This window comes from Spinacia oleracea, chromosome 2 (genome assembly GCF_020520425.1).
Source record: "Spinacia oleracea cultivar Varoflay chromosome 2, BTI_SOV_V1, whole genome shotgun sequence".
In the NCBI taxonomy this organism is placed as follows: domain Eukaryota; kingdom Viridiplantae; phylum Streptophyta; class Magnoliopsida; order Caryophyllales; family Amaranthaceae; genus Spinacia; species Spinacia oleracea.
In genome coordinates this window covers 89,924,290-89,948,835 of record NC_079488.1, presented here as the reverse complement: position 1 = coordinate 89,948,835, position 24,546 = coordinate 89,924,290, and the positions used below count along the sequence as shown (strand labels likewise).

Sequence of the window (24,546 nt, the reverse complement as noted above, 5' to 3'; positions counted from 1 at the left end):
TTTGTGATTTTGAAAGAATAATTTTAAATAAAATGAAAAAATTTATCACTAAAAAATAGATAACTTTTATATATGTTGGAGAATTTTTTTAGCATTTTGAGTTAACTTTTAGTCTTTTACTCTGATATACAATATTTACTCCTTATTGTACGTCACCTTTAAATAAGAAATGATGTTCATTTAACTTGTAATTAGTTAATGAGTGTGATGGATAGCTCAGTTGGTTAGAGCTTCCATCCCGGTTCCAGGTGATCCTGTGATCGATTCTCATCCCCCAAAACTAATTTGTCAAGTACTCCCTCCGTTTCTTTTTGTTCTTTGCATTTTTCTTTTTGGGTGTCAAAATGTTCTTTACATTTCTTTTTATATTATCACATAAATGCTTTATTTTCTATCAAAATTTGTGTCAAATTATTATTTTAACCAATTAAATTTATTGTGTCATTTAATCTCTCACACTTTTCTATTGGGACATTAAATTTTTCTCATTTTTCCAATATCCGAATTTTAATAAGAGCGAAAACATTATAAATAGAGTTGATAGGCTAAATGGAGCTGGTATTACTAGCTATGATACTCAGGACTTTGAACAGTTCTTATTTCGCACTGGGGTGACTGAACTTAGAACTATAGGGCACTTTTACTCCTAGGGTAATAAAGGGCTTGGAGATGACCACCGTCACCACCCCCTTCCCCACCACTGCCCCATGCGACCAACCAACCCCACCCCGTACGACCTCCCCATTTCCCACCCCCCTACGAACAACCCCCACCCTCCTGCGAACAACCCCACACCGTACGACCTCCCCATCTCCAACCCTCATGTTAACAACCCTACCCCCTGCTTATATCTCCTCCCTTCGACCACCACTCTCTCTCCTCCCACTCCACATCGTCTATCTCCTCTTCCACCCCAACCCCCTCGAACAACCTCCATCCCTGCAAATTCGGGCCATTGTTGATGGTTTAAGGTGGTGGTGATGAGTTGTTTCCCTCATGATTTCTTAGTGGTTGGTGGTCGGTGGTCGAGGAGAGAGAAAACTCTGGTGGAGTGTCGGTGGTCGAGGTAGAGGAGAGAGAAAACTCCGGTGGAGGGGTGGAGATGATTTTTTTGTATAATTAAAATAATTAAATAAGATAGACCAATTAGAAACCGACATATGTCATGCTTAACCTGTAAAAGAAATAGTTTAGGAGGGAAAAGAGTCAACAATGACTTGTTGACCTGTCTCAATAGGTTATCGGTCACTTGACCTGTTATTAGAAGACTCGTATTAAACGTTTGATTATTTAGGATTAATCAATTTGTCGTACTGCTAATAGCCTTGCAAAGGTTGAATTATTTTTATCAAATTTTCCCAAACTAAATTGTCAAGTAGCTTATTTGTATAAACCTTGATATTTTGTACTCCGTACTTTAGTTATAAATAATATGGTTAAGTCAATTCTCAACATTTCTCTTTCTATTTTTATCTCTAACGACAAATTGTTTTGGTTGTCTACAAAAGATGGGGTATAGACGGTTAAGTCGGGCTATTGGTTGGGAATGTTAGGGAGAGCTGACAGGCTAAATCGCACTCCTATCAAAGATAAACCTAACGTTCACCAACTAAAAATATAGCAAGGGAAGCAGGGATCGTATCCACAGGGAAACAATGTTCTTTCTACTATTAAATTATTAATCTAGACTACTGGTAACAAGAATATGGATTGATTTGTATAATATAACTAGGACGATAATAAAATAGGAAGAAATCAGATATTAAAAGGTCTAGGGCATAGGTTCACCGATGAACAACATTCCAGGACGACAACAATCGATAACAATCAATATAACAGTTAATTAGACCAGCATGCTCTCTCGAATCGATACTAATCATAGACTTAGAATTAACGGGCTCTCGCTACGTATTAATCCCAATTCTACCTATTGAAACAAGCCTAAACATCAAATTGCATCTCTCGAATCTTAATTTGATATTGCGAAACTAATACAATCAAACCTGCGCAAATCTAATTGCAAAGTAAATAAGGGCAATCAATAGGAATTAACAGCTAAACCAACAATCAACAACAATTAATCATCCTTTCACATTCGTTCATGGATTCCCAAAACCCTAGAAAATCAACTACTCACACATATTAACAATAAGCAAAGCAATTGGCATGATTGAAAACATAATTAAAGCTTAAACAAAGAATTGAAATAAGGAATAATACCTAATTGAAGGACAATGGCAAATGAAAGCTTCGATTTTTCTTTGATTGAAAATAAACTAAGTGTTTGAATTGATGTAGAGAGAAAAATAAAACTTAGAAAAATAAACTAAGGGTTTTGTGCTGGAAAAATAAGATGTCCGTCAAAAATAAAACAAGTTTGCTTATATAGTTTTGCCAAAATAAGGCTTAAAAACGGAATTAAAAACGCGAAAAACTGCTGGAGGTTGGCGTCGCCCGATCGGGCGACGCTTCGCCCGATCGGGCTAATCACTCGATAGTCGGCCCGATCGGGCCAAAATCCGCCCGATCGGGCGGGTTGCGAAATCTCCACAAAACCTCCAGATTGACCGCCCGATCCGGATCGGGCGAGCTGCGCCCGATCGGGCGCGCGTTGATGAACTTGGCTTGCTTATACTTCCGCCCGATGGTTGCATTTCGCCCTCAGCTTCCAGGGCGATTTGCAATCTTCAATGTATCTCGCCCGTATCACCAAGTCTAACTCCCGGGGCTCAACCATAAGCATCTCAGGCTCCCGAAAGTCGACGATGGAGGTCCCGAACTTCTCGGACTCATATAGTGGCCTTGATCAACAATGAAACGGGTCTAAAACGACCAATTTCTCATAATCAAACCTGAAACTCAAGGCACACTCAATAACACACATTAGTACTAGAAACGGCTCCTAAGAGCACGTTTGATACATAAAAGTACTAAGGGACGGGGGCAAAAATTCTATATAAAACGCATATATCAAGAGCTCAAGTTGGTAGTGTTGGAGAGAGTAATATGTGGAAGTTAGTACTGTAATCCCCCGTAATTTTATAAATTTTATTAATATATTTTAATGTATAGTTAATTATATTTAAAATAGAATTTACGAGTTTTATTAATAAATATATAATTAACGTATATTTGTTTTATTACATTTTAAATATTTTTAACGATTTATGAAATCAAAAGTAATTTTATAATTTTACGTTGAAAAGAAATCGAATTACGAAAACACGATTGAATTTAGAAAACAATCCTATTCGGTTTGACTCAAACACTAAAACCCAAATCCTAATTCTAGGCCCAAATGGGTAAAGCCCAAATCAATAAACCCAAAATAATCCTCCTTCCTCTTTTCTATTTCACGTAAAACCAAAACCAAAACCCTTTCTTTGCTTTAGTTCCACGTGAAGTGCGTTGTTGCCCCTCTCCTTGCTTCAGGCCGCCGTCAACCACCTCGCCTGACCGCCGCCTGCTTCTCCATCGTCGTCCCTCTCCTCGCTCTCCTTTACCACCGGTAACTCCTTCATTCTTTCTTTATCTCTTTCGTTCCTCTCTCCTTAATAAATGGATCTGTTATTTTTCTTGCCTTTGCTCTTCTTGCTCAGCCACCACCAGCGCTCACCACTTGCACCGCGCAACCAGCCTCGCCGCACCGTCGCTGCCACCGTGCATTTTTATTGCGCCGCTAGCCAGCCTTAACCTTCTCCTTTCGCAAGCAACAGTGCAGCTCTTCACGAGCCTCCTCGCCGCCGCGCAACACCACCTTCGTCAACCAGCCATCCGTCGCCGCCGCACCATACGCCGCTGCCCAATCTTCTCCTCTCCTCCTTGATTTCGGTTGTTCTCTAAACCTAAGTTAATTAACGAATTTAATTAAGTTTTAATAATTCAAATTATGTTCTTGAATTTAAATTATACATTTTTATGTTTTAATTAGAATTTTCAGATTTATATATTATGTTTAAATAATAAATTTAATTTTCAGATTATATAAATGCATTGAAATAATGATTTTTATTATTAAAAGCATGAATTTTAAGTTTTAAATCATGACAGGATGATTGTGGATTATTGAATTTATTGTTTCGATGTTCTAAGAACGTAGATTGGCCTTGGCAATGTTTTTAAATAAGTTATATTGCTGAAAATTTAAGTATGATATTTTCAAAGAGTTTTCAACGAATTTCAATCTTTAATTCAATAATTGTTATGCTAGGAAATCAAATATTCAAGTTTTGTTATTGGAGAAAAGTTCTAAATATGTTTAGGATGTAGTTAGAATGTGTTAGTATAGTTGTGAATGATTAGAAGTTGATTGGGAATATTTGTTGGTTGTTTTAGGCGGAGAATTCTCTGTAGGCGACTTTTGAATTATTAAAGTGGTCTTGCAGTTTGTTTACACAAGGTACGTACATACCTGTGTGCTTGGAATGTGTGCTAATTGTTGAAACCATGTTGAATTTGTTGTTGAACTTGGCTATGTTGATAGTATTGTTGAACTTGGTGATGTTGATATTATTGACGAACTTAGTCAGGTTGAAATTGCATGTTTAATACTGTTGCATGGACATATTGATCCTATATTGCATAATGAGAATTATAACATGTTAGTATGGATGATTGATGCAAACATGTTTGATTGGGAACACTAGATTACTTTGTATATATTGATTCAGATCAGTTGATTGTTGTTCCCTTTTAGCTTTTCACTACTTTATGAGGGCCGAGGACCTTGTTTAGTAAGTTGAAACCTTGTACCCATATAGAGGGGTTAATCAGTATTAAAGGAAAGGTTGGATTTAATTGGAATGAGTCTTGTTTGATCCCTTTATGATCACTTACTTAATTCCAAGATAAAAACAGTTGTGAATACATGTGGTTTGTATGCCTTATGTGATTGTTGAGTCATAACAGGGTTTTAGTTTGTAAATCATGTAAAGTGAAACTGAGTAGCAATAGCTTTAGACTGTGCACGTCTAAAGTGACGGACAAACAGGAGTTGGGGTTCATGGTGGTAGCCCATGGCCTTTAATTCGGACCGGATTGATCACCGTGTCCTATTTTTATTCAAACGTTCCTCGATATCGCAGGTCACTGAGGTTACGGAGTCGCGCCCGTACCTCGTCTTCCTTAGTGAAGCCTCTAGCTAGAAAACTCGGTCCATTGTCTATTTCAACTAAAATAATATTATTGTTATAAGTCTAGCCTAGTCTAGTCAAGTATGGTCGTCAAATTATCATGTTTGTCTGCCCTTATTTATGTTCATTAGTATCATGTTAGGATGATTCGTTTGGTAGTATCATGTTAGGATTATTATTGCTTTTAGTATGTAGTACTCAGCTTTGCTGATTACGTGCTTTGTTTGTGTGTGTTGATCATGGCTATGCCTTATTGATCATGGGATGACCCAACTTTGGTGAGCAGTCTCTAAGGATCAATAAGCATTGCCCATCTACAGGTTTGAAGATGATGCATCATTGGGATCGGGATTAGAGAGCTTGTAGTTATATTTGTTTTATTAAGTGATCTGGTTTGTTAACTTATATTTGAAAGTTGTCATACTATTCGTATTTCCTTATTTCCGTTAATTGGTTTTGGACTTAATATGTAATCGATTATTTATGAACCTAAAAGTTAGTTTTATGTTTTCCGCTGCAAAATTCTGAATAAGCCGTTACGTTTTCACACGGGCGATAATGCCTTGATAATTCTCTATAGTTATATTTATAAAAGGGTTGTTTTAGAAAAAGGGAATTGTCGGGGTGTTACAAGTACACCTGAAAAAATGGGCAAATTTTTTCATTTTTGCATGCATATATATAGCCACAAATTTTAAAACTGCACACACACCGCATAGCAGTTCAATTCAAACCATACAAAATACAAATACGAAATCCAAATTCAAAACCATACAAATCCAACCATACAAATACGAAATTCAAGTGCAAACTTACAAATATCCATACAAATATAAAAAAAATACAAAAATCCGTCCAAAAATCCCATATAAAAATTAGCCCATCCAAGGCAAAGCTAGACCTCGTTCCCATGCAGGATTAGTCCGAATAATCATCAGCTACAACCAAAGACTCAACGGGTCCCTTTCCCCTGTTCCAGCTCATGTACCACTCAAAATCCTGGTCAAACTCTGTCCACGGGGTAATTGGATCCTTCTCCGAAATACGAAGTGTACTAGATCCCTAACCAAGATAGTCAAGAGGAAAATGTTGAGGTCCCTGCTGACGGGAAAAGAACTGATAAGATTGTTGGGCCGCAGCAAATCTGCGCCGCATCTCCATTTCCTCAAACAAGCGCACCCGCTCCATCTCCTGGAACTGAGCCCAAGCTAATGCACTATAGTCAGATTCCCATGGCTGAGAACTGCTCGCTCTAAGGTGCCTGACCACCTACATCCCCAAAAGAGTACGAACATCGGCCAACCTGGGCAGAAAAAGAGGGGATATCCCTCAAATCAACATCTGAGCGCCTCCGAAAGTCTCAGCACTAGAGCTAGGGACCGGATCCAAGTTCCGCCCAGTCTGCTCCGTCGAAGCACCAGTCTGAGGAGCCCTATCCTCGAACTCTCTACGGTCAAAATTCAAGCATTAGAGATCCGTGGTACAAATTTCAAAATACAAACAAAACAGAGATGGTAAACTCATAGCTCGGTCTCGACCAACAAGCTTCCTGGTCAGCTTGACACAGTGCCTCTTCAGGGAGTCAATTACAACCATCCAGCGGTGCGCTCTTGCTCGAAGCGCCTGCATACATACAAAATTCAAAGTCAATTTCTATATATAAGAATGCAACAGTCTCAAGAAATACAAAAACACTCACAACTGCGTAGTGCTCAGGAAGGGCATTGGCCACCGCCCGCTCTGAGGGAGGGGCCACCGGAAAAGGAAACTCTACCTGCTCCCCATCCGAGTGGACAAAACAGAGGACCCTGTCAGCATAGGGGACATCCTCCGGGTCGACCTCCTCGATCTACAAGCACACATACAAGATTGAGCAGGGCAGAACAGAGGGGAGAAGATGGTGAGAGAGAAATGATATGGAGGATAAAGAAAGGTAAGATGGGGAGAGATGGACAGTTGATGCGTAAAAGTCGTGGTAGATTCGTCAGTGAGGTTTTCCAGCGTCGGCAAAGGAGTTGAGCGGAGAGAGAAATTAACTAAAACCCATAAATTAACAAAACCCAAAAACTCATTCTTTCCTAATTATTTTTGGATATTAGTGTTTGATTTTTCACAAAAATAAAAAAGCTGATTTTTCATCTTTCTAAAATAATTTTATTAACTTTGTGAAAGAAAAGTAAAGGTAAAAGAAATTTATTTATATGGCTAGATTAATTCCACTATACTGGTCATCACTTTGATGATCACCTCAAAATTTTGAGTGATGATCACCTTAAAATTTTCAAAACTTTGCCCTTTCTTTCATAGAACTTCTCCTCTTTTACCAAAAAAACATGGAGCGCTAAAAGCCGCTCCTATATTACTTAAAACCGCCCTAATGTTTTACAGTTATACCCTTACTTTCATCTCATTTTAGACTTACGCAATTTTAGCTCCTGCCATGATATGAGCTTAAACGGTGAAAGTCCATACCATGGTACAAACTCAAATTCATAAGTCTATTTTTTCCAGGATTAATTATTTAAATCAACAACAAATAAAAACCCCTAATGACATAGACTTTTGAATATTAAGTTCATACCATGGCATAAATTTATGCATTTATCAATTTTTAGACTTCCGGAGTGAATCCCAATAGAATTTCCTTGAAATTTTCAAACCAAGCTAAGCTATGAGCTCCTGTCATGTTACAAACTCAAAATACACAAGTTTATATACCATAGTAAAAGCTCAAAATGCATAAGTCTCTACTTTATTTTCTGATTTCAAATTCAACAACATATCAAACCCGTTAATGAAATAGGCTTTTGCATACTAAGAGCATCTCCAATGGTAAGCTAATTTGACAATTAGCTTGTCATGCCACATAAGAATTCAAGCTATTTTATTGTCTAGCTAATTTGTGCTCCAATGGCTAGCAACTAGCTTGTTATTTAAATTTTTCTCACTTGTCTACTTGTCAATTAATTATTTGACAATTTTGAGAGATAGTTGTCTAGCAAATTAGCTTGTTTAAGCTAATTTGCTTGGCCAAGCTAATTTATTATTTTCACTCCAATGGTCTAGCTATTAGCTTGAAACTTTTATAAATTTCAAGCTAGTCCCTAGCTACAACCATTGGAGATGCTCTAAGCTCACACTATAACGTTGACTTATATATTTTGAGCTTCTGCCATGGTACAAGCTCAAAATTTATAAGTCTATACTTTTTTTTTCTTCTTTTTTTGGATTATTTTTCAAATTCTTTAAAAAATAAACCCCTTAATGACATAAAATTTGGCATATTAAACTCTTACCATGACTTAGATTTATGCATTTTGAGCTTTTGGCATGTTACAAACTTAAAATTCATAAGTTTATACCATGATACTAGCTACAAATGCATGAATATGTACTTTTCGGCTGTGCAAAATTTGGTGGCCGGAGTTGGGGATGGCTAGAAATATGGTGGCTAGATTGGAGATGGAAAAGGTGAAGTGGAAGGTAAATGATGTAGGAAAGTCAATATAGGAGAAATAGCCCAAAAAAAATCAACAACAAAACTTCACGTTGACTCGAAGAGTATGAAACTATGACTGTACATCAACCTGATACAATGAAAAACAAATATGGTGGGCCCGTCAAACCATGTACAAGATTATAGTACATCTCTCTTCAAATTATTGGTAGGTCCCACTACTTTCGCCATTGTTAGAATGATAGCTACTACTTTCCCCCGTTTCCCCCAGATCATCACCATTAATAAAATCTCTGAAACTCCTCCATTAATTCATCCTAAATAGCGTCGATTAATCAAATTTAACGCTTCACTGTTACACCCTTTTTTTTCTCTGTCCTTGCTCTCACTAAAAAAAAATGTCTCACAAACTTTGTTCAGCCCTCTTCAAACGCCCAACTACAACCTTCCTCTTCATACTTTTGTTCTGCATTTTGGGGTTTTACATCTTGGATTCCGAGCCTCTCAATCACAAAAGCAATGAAACTAAAACCCATAAAGCGTCGAAACCACCCACTGGTTTTCACGACACTTTTCTATCTCTCTCTTCAAACTACACCGTTTCGGAATATCTTCGTTCTCTCACTCTTCACCCTCATCTTGCTGGAACTCCTGAAGGTTATCAGACTGCTCAGTATGTTAAAACCCACTTCGAAAGTCTGAATCTTGAGACCAAAGTGTCAGAGTACGAGGTTTTGTTGTCATATCCTGTGAAAATTTCGCTAACAGCGCATTTTAGCAATTTGGGTAGTCGAGTAATCGGGCTTTCCGAGGTGGGTTTTGATGTAGTTCGTCCGTACCACGCTTACGCGCCGTCGGGGAAGGCAGTGGGTGCGGCAGTTTTTGCGAATTATGGGAGGGAGGAGGACTATCGTGCGCTTGGGGTGAATGTTAGTGGGAGTGTGGTGGTGGTTAGGAGAGGTGAGGGTATGTCGAGAGGAGGTGTGGTGAGGGCGGCGGAAGGAAGAGGTGCGGCGGCGGTGCTAACGTACACTGAAGGGGAGTACGTTAAGGGGGTGGAGAGAGGGACAGTGATGAAGGGTTTAGGGGACCCACTAAGTCCTGGTTGGGGGAGTGTTGTGGAAGGAGGAGAGAAATTGGAGAGAAGTGATACGGAAGTGGAGGATAGGTTTCCTAAGATCCCATCAATGCCTATTTCTTTTGAGACAGCTGAGGCTATTTTAAGGTCACTTGAGGGGCCTCAGGTGCCCTTAGAATGGAGGGATGCCCTTAAAAATAGCAATTTTAGGGCTGGTCCTGGCCCTACTGTGCTTAATTTCACTAACCAGGTTGGTTGATGATGAACTGTTTTTTTCAGATTGCTGTTGTATTTTGACTTTTCTGATATATATGGAGGGAAATGTGGTCCTTAATATGCAACAGTGCGCTATTTTAGTAGGAAATAGTATTGCTAAAGCATGGTCAATTTTATGTTGGTTTTGGGATTTTGAGATTTTCTAAATGTGGTGGTAGGGTGAGCCGAAGGCAAACTTCTGTAGAAGTTTCAAACGTGAATTATTGAATTAGCTGTATTAGAGCTCGAAAATGCGAAGGCGGAATTCATTATAATGACTGTTTATATGGTTCAAGGTGGTGCCTAGATAAAGGAAATTTGTACAATTCGGATCTTAAGTTGCTTATGGTACTAGAGCTGACCACTGTATTCCTTTTGTTGCTGGTTATTGAATAAGGTTCTATTAGCTTTAACATTAGAGTTTGAAGACTTGTTTTAGGTAGTATTAATTTTGGAAAATTCTCATCTTTGGCCCTTTGTTATGGGCCTAGCGTAGTAAGTTTTACAGCAAGACTATAGTTTTGGGACGCCTGTTTCACTGATTTCTAGTTGCGTTGATTGTTTTAAACTTGTCTAGCTAACAATTCACAAAATTTGTTAGGAGTTTCTTTTTGTTTCTTGCATCTATATGAGTTGCTATTTCCAATTGAAAGTTACTTTTGTAGACTCCTAATGGGTTACTGACTTGGTTGGATAAATTTGCTTCAGAATGCTCAATGATGAATACTTCAATTTATAGATTGTCTTAAAGCTTGCCTTCATTTTTTGGCTGTGCTTTTAATTGTCTGATTATGTATTTCTTTATCCTATTCTGTTCTGTAAATGCAGGTAGAGGACAAAAATGCCAGAATCCATGATGTTTTTGCTGTGATCAGGGGATCAGAAGAGCCAGACCGTTATGTGCTTCTTGGAAACCATAGAGATGCGTGGACATTTGGTGCTGTTGACCCCAATAGTGGAACTGCTGTCCTACTTGATGTTGCTCGGAGGTATGCCTTTCTGATGCGCTTGGGATGGAGGCCTCGTAGAACAATAATTCTCTGCAGTTGGGATGCTGAAGAGTTTGGGATGGTGAGTAACATTTTTTTCCTTTAAGCTTGTTTTACGGTTGATCTATCATTAACATCTTGTATAATTTATTGTAACATATTGTAGGCATGAAGCCAGACAATTAGTTTTGGGGGGGTGGGAGTGAATAATTAGTACTTGTATTTAGTAAATCCCGTGTACTCATTGTAAGAAAATGATGGAAACTTAAAAAATCTGAACCCATCCCCATCTACACTTGTGACAAAACAACAATCTTTATGCTAAAGGCTATGATATGTGTTATGTAATGCAATTTTATTGTATAATATGTAACATCAATGGATAACGTTGTATGTCTTACTGATTTATAGTTTCACCTCATGTCCTTTCATCCCGTTGTTTATGCTATGATGTTGGTCTGAATTTGTCATACCCATTTCTTTTCCAGATAGGTTCAACTGAATGGGTTGAAAATAACATAATGAATCTCGGTTCTAGGGCTGTAGCCTATTTGAATGTGGATTGTGCAGTTCAAGGCCCTGGATTATTCACGAGTATGACTCCCCAACTGGATGATCTTGTAATTGATATTACAAAGAAGGTAAGAGAATCATATAATTATTGAGCCATATTTCTGGCATATTGCTGGATATATGAAATTTGGTTCGATTTGGTGTAGGTTCAGGATCCTGATGCTCCAGATATAACCATTTATGACGAATGGACTGGCAGGAACAAAGGAATCAATGTAAGACTCTTGTAACACTGTAGCAGCCAATATGCCTCGGCCTCTGCTGCAGTGTCTAAACAATAAAAATTGTAGGATCTCCTGTTTCATTTTAAAGTAATGCAGCTAAGATTGGATCGGATCTCAGGCAATGTGCTCGATGAAATTCCATTTTCCACTCGAAACAGAGTTAGCATCCTGTGTGAAATAATGGAAACCATAGGCGATAGATTTCACAATTGACGTCACAGCAAAAAGAGAAAAATAGTATTTTAATAATATTTTTCTTCATTGTTTGCAGATCCAGAGACTAAGTGGAGTGGATTCGGATTTTGCTCCATTCCTGCAGCATGTAGGGATTCCTTCTGTTGACATGTATTTTGGGAAAGGTAATTTCTTGTAAGGCGTGATTATTTTTCTTGCAAGATGGGTTATATTATATGTCAACACTGTCACCCTTTCTTATGTTACTTGTAATAAATGATTGTTACTTGGTACACATGGTTTTAGATTCCTTATCCTCTACTTAGTACTTACAGTCACATATTCTGCGATTCCACTAGTTTGATTCATCTGGTGATCAATTCATTTTGATTTTCTTACATCCTGTGGAATAGCTGGAATCTTAGATAATAAATGAGGGAATAAGTATTCACCCATTTGACTATTCCCGTTAGACACCATACTGTCTTCACTCTACAGTCATGAATTTCCTCTTCAATCCCTTGTGTATTATGTCTAATTGAGACACTGGACTTTCATATAGAATTTCTGTGGGGATGAGGGGTAATGGAAAACACAACCGAATAGACATTAGAATGCAAGTAAAACAACCAGGAGGATGGATATCTGTTCCCTTTTTTGTAGAAATCAGTCTATATTTGCATGCTATCATCGATGTATTTATTCCCATGGGAGCTCATCACAATAGTTTCCCTAGTGACAATTTTAGGACGAAGCCTAGATTATGGATGAAATAGATTTTTTTCATAAAGGTCTTCGTGTTTCTTCTCTATTTTCCAAAAAAAAAAAACACTAACTGATTTATTTTCTACCCAGTTTATACATGTTTGAAACCGTGATACCAGTATTACAATGTAATAATTCAATGGAATTTTATAATCCAACCTTTGTCCTTTCTTCTAAAAACAATCTTACCTTTGAGTTATTCAAGAATAATCCAACGTTTAGGGGGTGTCTTCCCAAAATAGGTTGTTTTACCTACAACCTAAATAGCAGGTTAATTTTTTATTTTAACAAAGTTAAGCTGTTATGTGTCACACTCTAATTGGGTAAATTTTGATTTTATATTTTAATTATAAAACGCCCTCCCTCTTCTGTCCCTCCACACCCTTTTCTCTCTCCACCCCTACACTCCATCGCTAATACCTGCCACCATCGCAATCAACCTTCCCCACCCATTGGTGCCAACTGCCAACACAACAACACCAAACTGACTAACAATGTTAATCATTGTACATATAGTTGTCATTTATTTCTTTGATTATACATGTAAACAATTACGCCACAACAATCACTCCATTTCTCAATCTGTAACCCTTTCTCCCCTATCAAATGTGTTAAACTTGGATATCAGGCCAAACTTACAAAAGCCCCAAAGAATATAAGGAAAGCAAAGTAGAAACTGATAATAATTGATGAATTGAATTGGAGAATAATAAATGAAACGGCCAGTAGGGGAATTATCAATTGGTCGGGGTCCTCATCATAGGGGTAACTGTTTGTTCTCTATATTGCTCCATGGCCCATAGCCAGTTTACTCAGATAATAAGAGAGGTTGCACAACGGTCTGGAGGTGTGCGTTGGAGAGAGAAAAAAGACGATTTGAAGTCGTCAACGTCGAGGAGTTACCAGAGGTCGTCGAGGCGAAGATGAAGTCTTGGCATGAGATTTCCGACTTTCTCGATCTCCGACTCCTAGGACGTGAAAGCCTTGAGGTTGTGGAGTTTAATTTACCGGCGGCGTAGGCTTTGTAGACGGAAGGAGAGAGGTCTTTGTAGTTGCAGGCGGTGGAGGAGACTAGGAGTTCGTCTTGTTTGTCGGTGGTGGAGGAGTGGTCGTTGTGTGCCGAAGATATTACCCAGCGACTTTTGGTTGATTGTACGATGGTAGTGGTGGTGCAGAGAGGGGAAATGGTGTAGGTGAATTCGACAGATAGTGGAGAAAGAAAGAGTTTCTTTGTTTTAAATTAAATAAATTTAAACTAATAAGAAATAGACACGTTTCATATTTAGTTATTATTCTAGTTACCAGCACCCCGAGACCTATTTTTGGAAGATATCCCCTGAACGTTGGATTATTCCCGAATAAATCATAGGGGGGACTGTGTTTAGAAGCACGAACAAAGCTTGGATTATAAACGACAAATTTTACTAATTCAAAATGTTTATTCTATCTGGAGGTGTGCGTTGGAGAGAGAAAAAAGACGATTTGAAGTCGTCAACGTCGAGGAGTTACCAGAGGTCGTCGAGGCGAAGATGAAGTCTTGGCATGAGATTTCCGACTTTTTCGATCTCCGACTCCTAGGACGTGAAAGCCTTGAGGTTGTGGAGTTTAATTTACCGGCGGCGTAGGCTTTGTAGACGGAAGGAGAGAGGTCTTTGTAGTTGCAGGCGGTGGAGGAGACTAGGAGTTCGTCTTGTTTGTCGGTGGTGGAGGAGTGGTCGTTGTGTGCCGAAGATATTACCCAGCGACTTTTGGTTGATTGTACGATGGTAGTGGTGGTGCAGAGAGGGGAAATGGTGTAGGTGAATTCGACAGATAGTGGAGAAAGAAAGAGTTTCTTTGTTTTAAATTAAATAAATTTAAACTAATAAGAAATAGACACGTTTCATATTTAGTTATTATTCTAGTTACCAGCACCCCGAGACCTATTTTTGGAAGATATCCCCTGAACGTTGGATTATTCCCGAATAAATCATAGGGGGGACTGTTTTTAGAAGCACGAACAAAGCTTGGATTATAAACGACAAATTTTACTAATTCAAAATGTTTATTCTATTTTCACTTCCCTCCCCCCCCCCCAGATTTTCCTGTATACCACACAGCTTTTGACTCGTACGATTGGATGTCAACTCATGGAGATCCTTTGTTCCGTCGCCATGCGGCTGGTCAGTTGGTTTCTTTCATTCATTTCGTTGAAGTTGTAGATGAATTTGGAAAACATAGCCTATACTTAGGTTCCTAATATAACCTTCAGAATTACAATTTTTCTAGTGGCGGGACTTTGGGGCCTCCTAGCCCTTCGCTTGGCTGATGATCCAATTCTCCCATTCAATTATAGTTCTTATGCAATGCAGTTACAGGTATTAATACTATACTTGTACTCTTTACTCAGTGTGGATCATTCTCAACTTTTTCCTTGGAGTAAATGTCAATGAACCTGGAAGACTGGTAACTTGCTGTATGTGAGCAGTTATGATCCTCTTTGTGATGTTGTAGTAGTATTTGATAATGGAGGAAAAACAAGTAGGGGAAGGGTTTGTAGACCGTTAGAGATACAATTAATTTTTTGCTTGCAATCTTGTGAATCCCTTTCTTTTGATGTTTGACCATTTCAGGAAAAAAAACTAGAAGGTGCGCTATTTTTTCAACTACTGTCCTTTTTTGATTTTTGGCTTGGACCGAAGGGTGATAGGTTTATGGCATAGCTTATAGAAAGCAACTAGTTTAGGCATTTAGTGCAACTAAAATCGGAGGGCTAATCCATGCAACCTTTCTGCATCTGTACAGGAATATACAAGTATCTTGAGCAATAAGCTGGAAGGTCGTATATCTTTTACTCCTATTTTTAAATCTGTCAAAAATCTGCTAGCAGTTGCCCAAGAAGTCGAGGAGGAAGCTAAGGTGAGATAATTGTATTCAAGTACATTTTGATGCTCTCATGTCCATCAAGCATCTGGTAACTAATATGGAGTATACTTAATGCTGTGTTGTGCTGTTATTTACTTTTACATGAACAATATTTCAAGCTTTGTTTAGTTTACTTTATTTCAATGTAGTGTACCTTATTATTTGTGCATCTGATCTTATTCATTTTGTCTGGTAAAAAAAGGCTGTACCCAGTGCGGGAGCCTTGTCCACTGGGTACGGCCTTCTATGACCAGACAACCTGAATCAGATCAGATGAGAAAATAATCAGAGACCAAGCGAAACCATCAAATCAGATTAGGAGTATTAATAGTATCCGTAAGAAACAGTGGGAGCAGCAGTAGCAATAGCACTAGTAATAGTAGTAGCAGTCGTTGTAAGAGCACCAAGAGGAGCACCAGTAGTTTAGAATAGTTTTTAATTTTTAGTAGCATCTGTTGCAGCAGGGAGAGCAGCAATAGTAACATCATAAATACTAATGGCAGAAGCAACACAAGCAGTAGCAAGAGAAGGAAGGGGGCAAGTAGTAGTGGTAGCAATGTCGTGAGGATGGTGGTGATAGTAGAGGTCGTCATTTATTCAGTAGTAGTACTGGGCCTACTGGCACCTCCAGTATTAGCAATAGCAAGAAAAAGATCGAATTAGATTAGAATTAGACTTGAAAATTCAGCAAAAATTTAGTTGAGTAAACATATTCTCAGTAGATTTACAAAGTTGGACAAGTATCCTTTAAAAGCAAAAAAGCTAATGAGGATCATCTTGCTTCCCATAGTGATAGTATAATGCGTGTTTATACTTGAAGAAACTATGCATGAATGCTTACTATAGTCATTTAAGTGAAGCATCTGCATCTGCATCTGCATCATGTTATTAGATGTTGTTACATGGTCAGAATGAAAAATGCAGGAACTTAGAGTGGATGGGGGGGCCTCTAGTGATGTTATAGTGCTGAAGAAAAGAATGTTAAATGACCGGTTGATGCTTGCTGAAAGAGGTTTCTTAGATGCTGATGGGCTTCAAGGGAACCGGTGGTTCAAACATCTGGTATTCTTCTTTGTAACTTTTCAATATTCTGTTAGACTTTTCTGCATGAAATACTGAAACTGTGAAGACCATTTGTGGTACTCTGCACTGTGTATATGCCTGAGGCAAGATCATTTCCATCTTGCCCCTATCTAATACCCTCTTAACCTATATAAAAATAGTTGTCTGGCTTCCAAAAGATAAATGTTTGTTTTTGCTTCCAGACATTACAATTGTAGACATTATGCTAGGCTAGGGTATGCAGAGTGTAGAAAAAGAACTGGGAAGCTCAAATACTTTCTGGCTGGAATCTTGATGCAATGCATTATCCTATTTGGTTACAGGTTTACGGACCGTCCAACAAATATGACAGCAACATAGACTTCTTCCCTTCTATAGCTAATGCTATTTCTCAATCAACACAAGCAAAGAAAGATAACCAAGCGACAATTCGGCATGAGATTTGGAGGGTTGCCAGAGCTATCCAAAGAGCGGCTGATGCTCTGAAAGGGGACCTAAGTTAATAGAAAATGCGTGGAAGCTTTACTTTCACATGCACCTATTTAACCGTTGGCAGGTGAAAGTATTGTTGTCAACTGGTCGATCTCTGAGTTCTGTATAGCTAGTGCCAACTTTGCAGTTTTGACAAGTGAACAAGACAAAACCGAGCGTATTCCTCGTTATGAGGGTTGCTGCGTGCTGTCAAAGAGATCGAAGTAGGACAAGCGAGCGTGCAGTTTTTATTTTAACATAGCTGTTGATTGGGGTGTATGATGCATTCCTCTACTTTTCTGGTGAAATGTGTTTCTTTCTGTAGGAATCTGTATGCTAGCAAATACGGAGTATTTATTAGTGAAATGGAGCCATAGCCACTCGTGTCAAAGCAACTTATGAGTTTTTTGTCGTTGTGATGCTAAGAGCAATATTTAATTGCATTGCACCTTTTGCATTGTCAATGATGTGCTCTTGTTATTCTTTCAATTCGGAAATATTGCATGCTTGTTGGTGACCTTTGAGACCACGCCTTCAAATTTTTGACTGAGGAATAGCTAGCATTTCCTTCTTCAAGACGAACATACATTTTGGAGGTGGATTAGAATTTCTAGGTGAAAACTTTAGTGATTCTTGATTATCCAGAACAAAAGATTCCGAAGAACTTGATGATCAAGATCAAGTTCGAAGATTCTGAATCTGAAGATTGAAAAGAAATCGGAGAACTCGACAAATCTTCACTTATGACATCAATTAAGTGCTCACCATAACTACAAGTGTATAATATGGGTTATCATAGGGTCAATAAGGAATAGACATGATCAAAACAAACAAGAAAACATGAATCAGCAAAGCTGAGTACATATATGAAATAGAAAATGCTACTAGCATGCTTTACTTTATGAAATAACTATAACTTTGGTCACAAATAACTTCGCGTGCTTGACAATTAACCATGCACAACATTCGTTGAATAAACAAATATTACTCTTGACTTTAACTCTTCACTTACTAATAAGACAAACTCTTTTACTCTTGACTTGTTATTAAAGCAAACTTCTTTTTTTGTGCTATTTGGAATATCAATTATGGATTAAACAATAAACGAGTTTCTTGTCATGTGTCCACTAGGGACGAGCATGAGAGCTACTCAGCTATTAGTTTATCTCCTAGGTAACAATATTGTTAAGGAATTCTAGCGCATTAATAAATAAATGGTACAACATCCTGAACCACAACTGAAGACATGACATACCACCATGGATCTCCCTCATATGTTGTTCACTCTAGGTATATGCGTTCCAAGTAGGGTGAGCACAACAGGGTACCCTGTCAAAATTTCAGGAACCGTAACCTATTGCAACAAGTTCATGAAAGTGAGAATCGGAACCTGTTGCAATAGGTTCCTGAAAATGAGAACCGGAACTAGAACAAGTTCCGGTTCAAGGCACCCAGTCATTTTAAAAATTTAAATAAATTATTGTTAATTTATTGAAAAAAAAAACAACTTTATGGTTTAGGCTTTGATTGTCTTATATTTGGGCTTAAATTGTAATTCTATATTTATACTTTCTAAAAATTAGCTTGGATTGTTTTATATTTTGGGTATATGAATCATTTTTATATGGTCTGGTCCCTTATTTTGGGTATTTCATATTAGAATTGGTGTGTACATGGTACCAACAGGGTACCCGTTCCGGAAAATTGAGAAATGGAACTTGTTGCAACAAGTTCCCAAATTTTTTTACCCGGAATCGCAAGTTCCTAACAGGATTACGGTTCTGATTTAGGGTACCCCAACTCTTGGCTCACCCCTAGTTCCAAGAGCTTTTAGAGCTTATCTTGTTGGTTACTTAATTACATGACTCAATCACAACACACTTTCTATTAAACCTTCCTTTACCGTAGATGAAAACCTAGCTTGCCACAGAAGTTTCATTGCTAATTAGTACAACCTGATTATGAGCAAGTTGACCATCCCTTTATGTCTATTGACATTAACTTCTATTCCACTCAAGATCACACGAGGGACACAACTAACATTTTACATATTAATTGTCATATTTTATAGTGTTTTTACCCCCGTTCCTTAGTACTTTTTGATCTCAAATGAGCTCTTCGGAGCGATTTTTAGTACTAATGTGCTCTTTGTAGTGTGTTTGTAGTTTCATGTTCGTCATTGTAGGAATAAGCATATTTTTGTGCATTTCCTACTCATTTGAATCAATAAAAGAGATTATGTACTTTCGAGAGCACAAACATTGAGTTGGAAGAGTTTTCGAGCAAAGTGAATAGTGAAAGAAGTAGAAAACCAACACTCGTCTACTCTTTTGATCATAACTCAAGTTATACAACTCCACATGCAGCGATTAAAATTGTGTTGGATTCTAGACTTCAAGAGATTTCCAACGAGTGGTCACTCGCTTAATTCCGACTTATAACGATGGAGATATGATATTTTTAAGATACGGGATTGTGTAGTTTGACGAGCAGATCGCCCGATCGGGCGACGACAATCCCTGGAGCGCGGATTTTAGTTTATTTCCGGTTTTCGCTTGTTTTTTTGGGCAAACTATAAATACCAAGCCCTTAATATTTAGTTGGACATCTTATTTTTTCAGCACTTAGTTTTATTCTTAACTTAGTTTTATGCTCTCAAATTGTTAAACACTTAGTTTTATTTTTAATCAAAGCTTCAATTTTTCATTCATTCTTCCGTTCTTCATTTAGGTATTAATTCTTATCTTGCTTTATTATTTTGTTGCAATCATGTTTTCAATAGTATTAATTGTCTTGTTTATTATTAATATGAGTGAGTAGTTTAATTTCTAGGGTTTAAGGGATCCATAAATGTATGATTGGGATTGGATTGGATTAATTATTGATTTTTTATTATAATTTCTATAGCTTGTTTCCATTGTTCGTCAATTCTGTTCGGCCGGACTTTTTTGATTGAATTTGATGAATCTTAGATTATGCGCCGAGAGGTATAAATCTGATGTTCTTGATCTATGGCTATTAGATAGGAATTGTTTCTAGTACATAGCGAGAGCCTGCTAGTTGTAATTTCCTAAGGAATTCATAACATTCGAGAGATGCATGTTTTCCTAGTTATGGTTATTGGTTGATTATTGTGGTCCGTTGTCCAATCATGGTCTGCATTTGTGGTGAACCGTTGCCCTAGATTCTCTTAATATTGTTATATTCCGATTTAATTATTGCTTTAGTATTAATTTATAACCCAAACCTATTCCTTTGTTACCAATATATAGTCTAGACTAGTTGATTAGTAGTAGAAAAAACATTGTTTCTTCGTGGATACGTTCCCTACTTCCCTTGCTATATTTTTAGTTGGTGAACGTTAGGTTTATCTTTGATAGGAGTGCGATTTAGCTTGTCACACATGTAAACAAAACATTACTTTAGCGTGAATTAAACATAAGTAATTCCGGCGGCGCACAATCACGGAGAGGAGAGATGAAGAATTAAGGCTGCAGAATTTTAAATTGGCCATAACTCTTAATATACAACTCTAAATCAAACATTTATTGAGGACTAATTCAATAACTTTTTGGGATCTACAACTTTGGAGAAGCTACCTTTGGATAAAAACGGGTGTAGGTAGGTGAAATCAGGTCAAACAAAAGTTCAACGAGAAAAGATAGAAGTTAGGGTTTTACTTTTGTGTTTTATAAATATGTAGGCATGAAAATACATGCCTAAGCTCCTTTATACAGGTTTCCAAGAAGTGGTAGAAATATATTAGGAAACCTTTTTAGAATTGCGAAAAATATAAAAACCCTTAATTAAATTTGCCATCTTTTTCTATTTTTGAATTCTCATCCCTTTATAAAAGTATTTCAATTAAAGAAAGTATTAAATAATTTTATTTTCTAAAATACGTTTAATAATTATTATATACAATTAAATCCCCTTTATAATTTTTATGATTTAATAATAATACAAATACTTTTAAAATGCTTAATTAAACTAAAATTAATAAAATACGGGTTATTACACTATAGGTTGTGTCAAAAACCACTATATCTCCATAAGTACCATAGTCTTCATCATCATAAAGTCCCTCAAAAACAAGCTCCTCAATTTGCCTTTCTCATCTAACCTATATCTAAAAAGAAGTTTGGGTCACCTTCAAGCTCTAGGTACATTATATCTGTTACTGCTTGTGCATTGCATCCTTCTATTTGCTTCATTTTTAACCTCGTGTATTAATTGAGATGGACATTCTTCGAGTCCCCCAAATTTTGTTTGCCTCTAGCTTCAATTCCATGTAGTTAAAAGAAGTCGTAGATGAATGACCTGTCAGTTGTGCATAAAATAATGTAAATAAAAAACTAAACCTTTTAGTTTTAAAATACTAACTTTTACTAACAACACATGAACTTTTACCAGATTTATGCATAGTTTCAATTACCTCCCCCTTCTCTTATGTTATCTGTAACACCCCGACAATTCTCCCTTTTCTAAAGTACTCTTTTAATATAAAACATAGAGAATTATCAAGGCATTATCGCCCGTGTGAAAACGTAACGGCTTATTCAGAATTTTGCAGCGGAAAACATAAAACTAACTTTAGGTTTATAAATAATCGATTACATAGTTAATCCCAAAACCAATCAACGAAAATAAGATCAACTAACAAGTTTAAAGTCCAATTAAACAAACCCAAGTCAACTTAGCAAATCAAAACTAAATACAAGCTCTCTATTCCCGATCCCAATGATGCAACATCTTCAAACCTGCAGATGGACAATGCTTATTGATCCTTAGAGACTGCTCACCAAAGATTGGGTCATCACAGGATCAATAAGACATAGCCATGATCAACATGCACAAGCAAAAGCACGTAATCAGCAAAGCTGAGTACTACATACTAAATCAATAATAATAATCCTAACATGATTCTATTAAACGAACAATCCTAACATGATACTAAATAAAACATAAGCAAGGATAACCAAAACATATTGACTTGAAGACTATATTTGACTGAACTAGACCTTTGTATCATTAACATTATTTTAATTGAAATAGTCAATGGACTGAGCTGTCTACTAGAAACTTCTTCTTCTTCACAAAGGAAGACGAGGCACGGGCGCGACTCCGTAAACCCCAATGACCTGCGATATCGAGGGACTTTTGAATAAAATAGAACCGGTGATCAATCCGGCCCAGAGAAAGCCATAGGCGACCCATGACCCCAACTCCTGATTGTCCGTCACTTTAGACGTGCACAGTCTAAAGCTATTGCTACTCAGTTTCACTTTACATGATTTACAGATTAATACTTTATTATGACTCAACAATCACATAAGTCATACAATCAACAATTATTCTCAACTATTTTTATCTTGGAATTAAGTAAGTGATCACAAAGGTATCAATCAAGACTTATTCCAATTAATTCAACCTTTCCTTTGATACTAAACAACCCCTCTATATGGGTATAAGGTTTCAACTTACTAAACAAGGTCCTCGGCCCTCATAAAGCAGTGAAAAGCTAAAAGGGAACAACGACCAATCGATCTGAATCAATATACATATATATAAAATAATGTAGTGTTCCCAACCAACATGTCTGCATCAATCATCCATAATAACATGTTATAATTCTCATAACGAAATATATATGTTCAACACGTCCATCCAACAATATTAAACATGTAATTCCAACATAACCAAGTTCATCAACAAATTTCAACTTGGATTCAACAAATAACACACATTTCAAGCACACAGGTATGTACGTACCTTGTGTAAACAAACTGATAGGCCACTTTAACACTTTCAAAAGTCGCCTAAAGAGAATTCTCTGCCTAAAACAACCAACAAGTAATCCCAATCAATTTCTAATCATTGGCAACCATAATAAATCATTCTAAATGCATCCTAAACATATTTAGAACTTTCCCCAATATCAAAACTTGAACATTTGATTTCCTAGCATCATAATTATTGAACTAGTGATTGAAATTCGTTGAAAACTTTTTGCAAACATCGTACTTTAAATTTTCAGCAATATAAATTCATTTAAAAGCTTCACCAAGGTCAATCTACGTTCCTAGTATCTCAAAACAACAAATTTAATAATAAAAATCATAACTTTAATTCACGAAAACATAATTTGAATTAATAAAACATGATTAAGCCCTAACTTATTTTTAATTAACCAAAACTGAAAATAATTCGTTTATAATTAGCAACACCAAATCTGAAAATCAAATTCAAGCCATAAAAATTATAAATTTAATATCAAGAACGTAATTTAAATTAAAACTATAATTAATTAAAATAATTAGTTACTTAGGGTTTAAGAAATAACCAAGAAAATATGAGGTTTTGGGCTGCCGGCGGACAACGTCACGGCGGCGGTGGCTGAGCAAGGTCGGCGGCACACGGTGTGCGGTGGTGGTGGCTGTACGGAGGAGACAAAATCAGCCACGAAAAGGAGGGGGACAACCAACGAAATTAAAAGAAGAAAAAAGAAAAAAGGAAGGAAGGAAAGAGGACTACCGTGCGCGGTGGACGGGGTTAGGCTGACGGCGAGGAAGGTTCACGGCGGCGCGGCTCGTGACGGCTGCTGTTGCGTGCGAACCGACACAACAAAAGGGAAAGAACGCCAGAAATTAGAAGGCAAGGAACGAAGGAGAAGGAGGTCGAAGGAGCAGAAAGAGAGAAGCATTACCGGCGGCGACGGTGATGGTGGTCCGACGGCGAGGGAGGCTGCAGCAACGAAAGTGAAGGCGGGAGAGAGGAACGGCAGTGAGGAGGGGCAGTTACATGAAAAGGGAGGGGTTTCTTTTTTGTTTCTTTTTTTTTTGTTTCTTTGATCTCACGTGAATTAGAGAGGGGTGGGAATATTGTTTTGGGTTTTATTGGTTTGGGCTTTACCCAATTGGGCTAGGAGTAGGATTTAGGTTGTTGAATCCAAAATGGTTAGTATTGCTTTCTAATTTCAATCGAACGTGATTTCGTAATTCGAATTCGTTTTAACGTAAAATTCAAAAATTAACTTTGATTTCATAAATCGTTAAATCTTTAGAACATAATTAAAATAAAATAAATATACGTTAATTATATATTTATTACCACTACAAAAAAAAGCTCATATAGCGACGGACCAAATCCGTCTCTAAATTGGTCAAATCCGTCGCTATGTGTGCTTAGGGACGGATAACGTCCGTTACTAAAAACCTTGTCGCTAATTCAATTTAGGGACCGATTCCATAAAATCCGTATCTAATATTTAGAGACGGATTTTTGAATCCGTCCCTAAATTTAGAGACGGATTTAAAAATCCGTCCCTAAATTTAGAGACGGATTTAAAAATCCGTCTCTAAAATTTAGGGACCGATTCAAAAATCCGTCTCTAAAATTTAGGGACGGAATTTGAATCCGTCTCTAAATTTACAAGTAAAAATAATTGCAACCTATTGTTAGA

General features: G+C 37.3%; 1 protein-coding gene and 2 long non-coding RNA genes across 6 annotated transcripts; 2 read left to right on the top strand and 1 right to left on the bottom strand.

Annotated features, from left to right (window-relative positions):
- Positions 1 to 3,369: 3,369 nt before the first annotated feature.
- On the top strand, positions 3,370 to 5,660 carry LOC130467073 (uncharacterized). Its single transcript, XR_008927240.1, has 4 exons — positions 3,370 to 3,508; positions 3,600 to 3,831; positions 4,336 to 4,399; positions 5,419 to 5,660. It is a non-coding gene; the product is annotated as an uncharacterized lncRNA (long non-coding RNA).
- Positions 5,661 to 8,800: 3,140 nt separating this feature from the next.
- Positions 8,801 to 17,532, top strand: LOC110776101 (probable glutamate carboxypeptidase AMP1). 2 transcript variants are annotated; one of them, XM_021980663.2, is made up of 10 exons: positions 8,801 to 9,917; positions 10,751 to 10,993; positions 11,400 to 11,552; positions 11,631 to 11,699; positions 11,980 to 12,067; positions 14,726 to 14,809; positions 14,916 to 15,004; positions 15,432 to 15,545; positions 16,476 to 16,613; positions 16,937 to 17,532. In XM_021980663.2, exons 1-10 carry the CDS (start codon positions 8,988 to 8,990, stop codon positions 17,114 to 17,116), a joined length of 2,088 nt encoding a protein of 695 aa, XP_021836355.1. In that variant the 5' UTR covers positions 8,801 to 8,987; the 3' UTR covers positions 17,117 to 17,532. The 2 variants fall into 2 exon arrangements, with proteins under 2 accessions (XP_021836355.1, XP_056693254.1); XM_056837276.1 differs by having other exon boundaries at positions 8,811 to 9,917; positions 11,637 to 11,699.
- A 3,474-nt stretch (positions 17,533 to 21,006) lies between these two features.
- Positions 21,007 to 24,132, bottom strand: LOC110776102 (uncharacterized). Of its 3 annotated transcripts, XR_008927239.1 has the most exons (5): positions 23,791 to 24,132; positions 23,619 to 23,685; positions 23,428 to 23,520; positions 22,857 to 22,921; positions 21,007 to 21,404 (listed from the first exon to the last, which is right to left on the bottom strand). It is a non-coding gene; the product is annotated as an uncharacterized lncRNA (long non-coding RNA). The 3 variants fall into 3 exon arrangements; XR_008927238.1 differs by having other exon boundaries at positions 23,619 to 24,132; XR_002529995.2 differs by lacking the exon at positions 21,007 to 21,404 and adding an exon at positions 21,625 to 21,878 and having other exon boundaries at positions 23,619 to 24,132.
- Between the last annotated feature and the right edge of the window lie 414 nt (positions 24,133 to 24,546).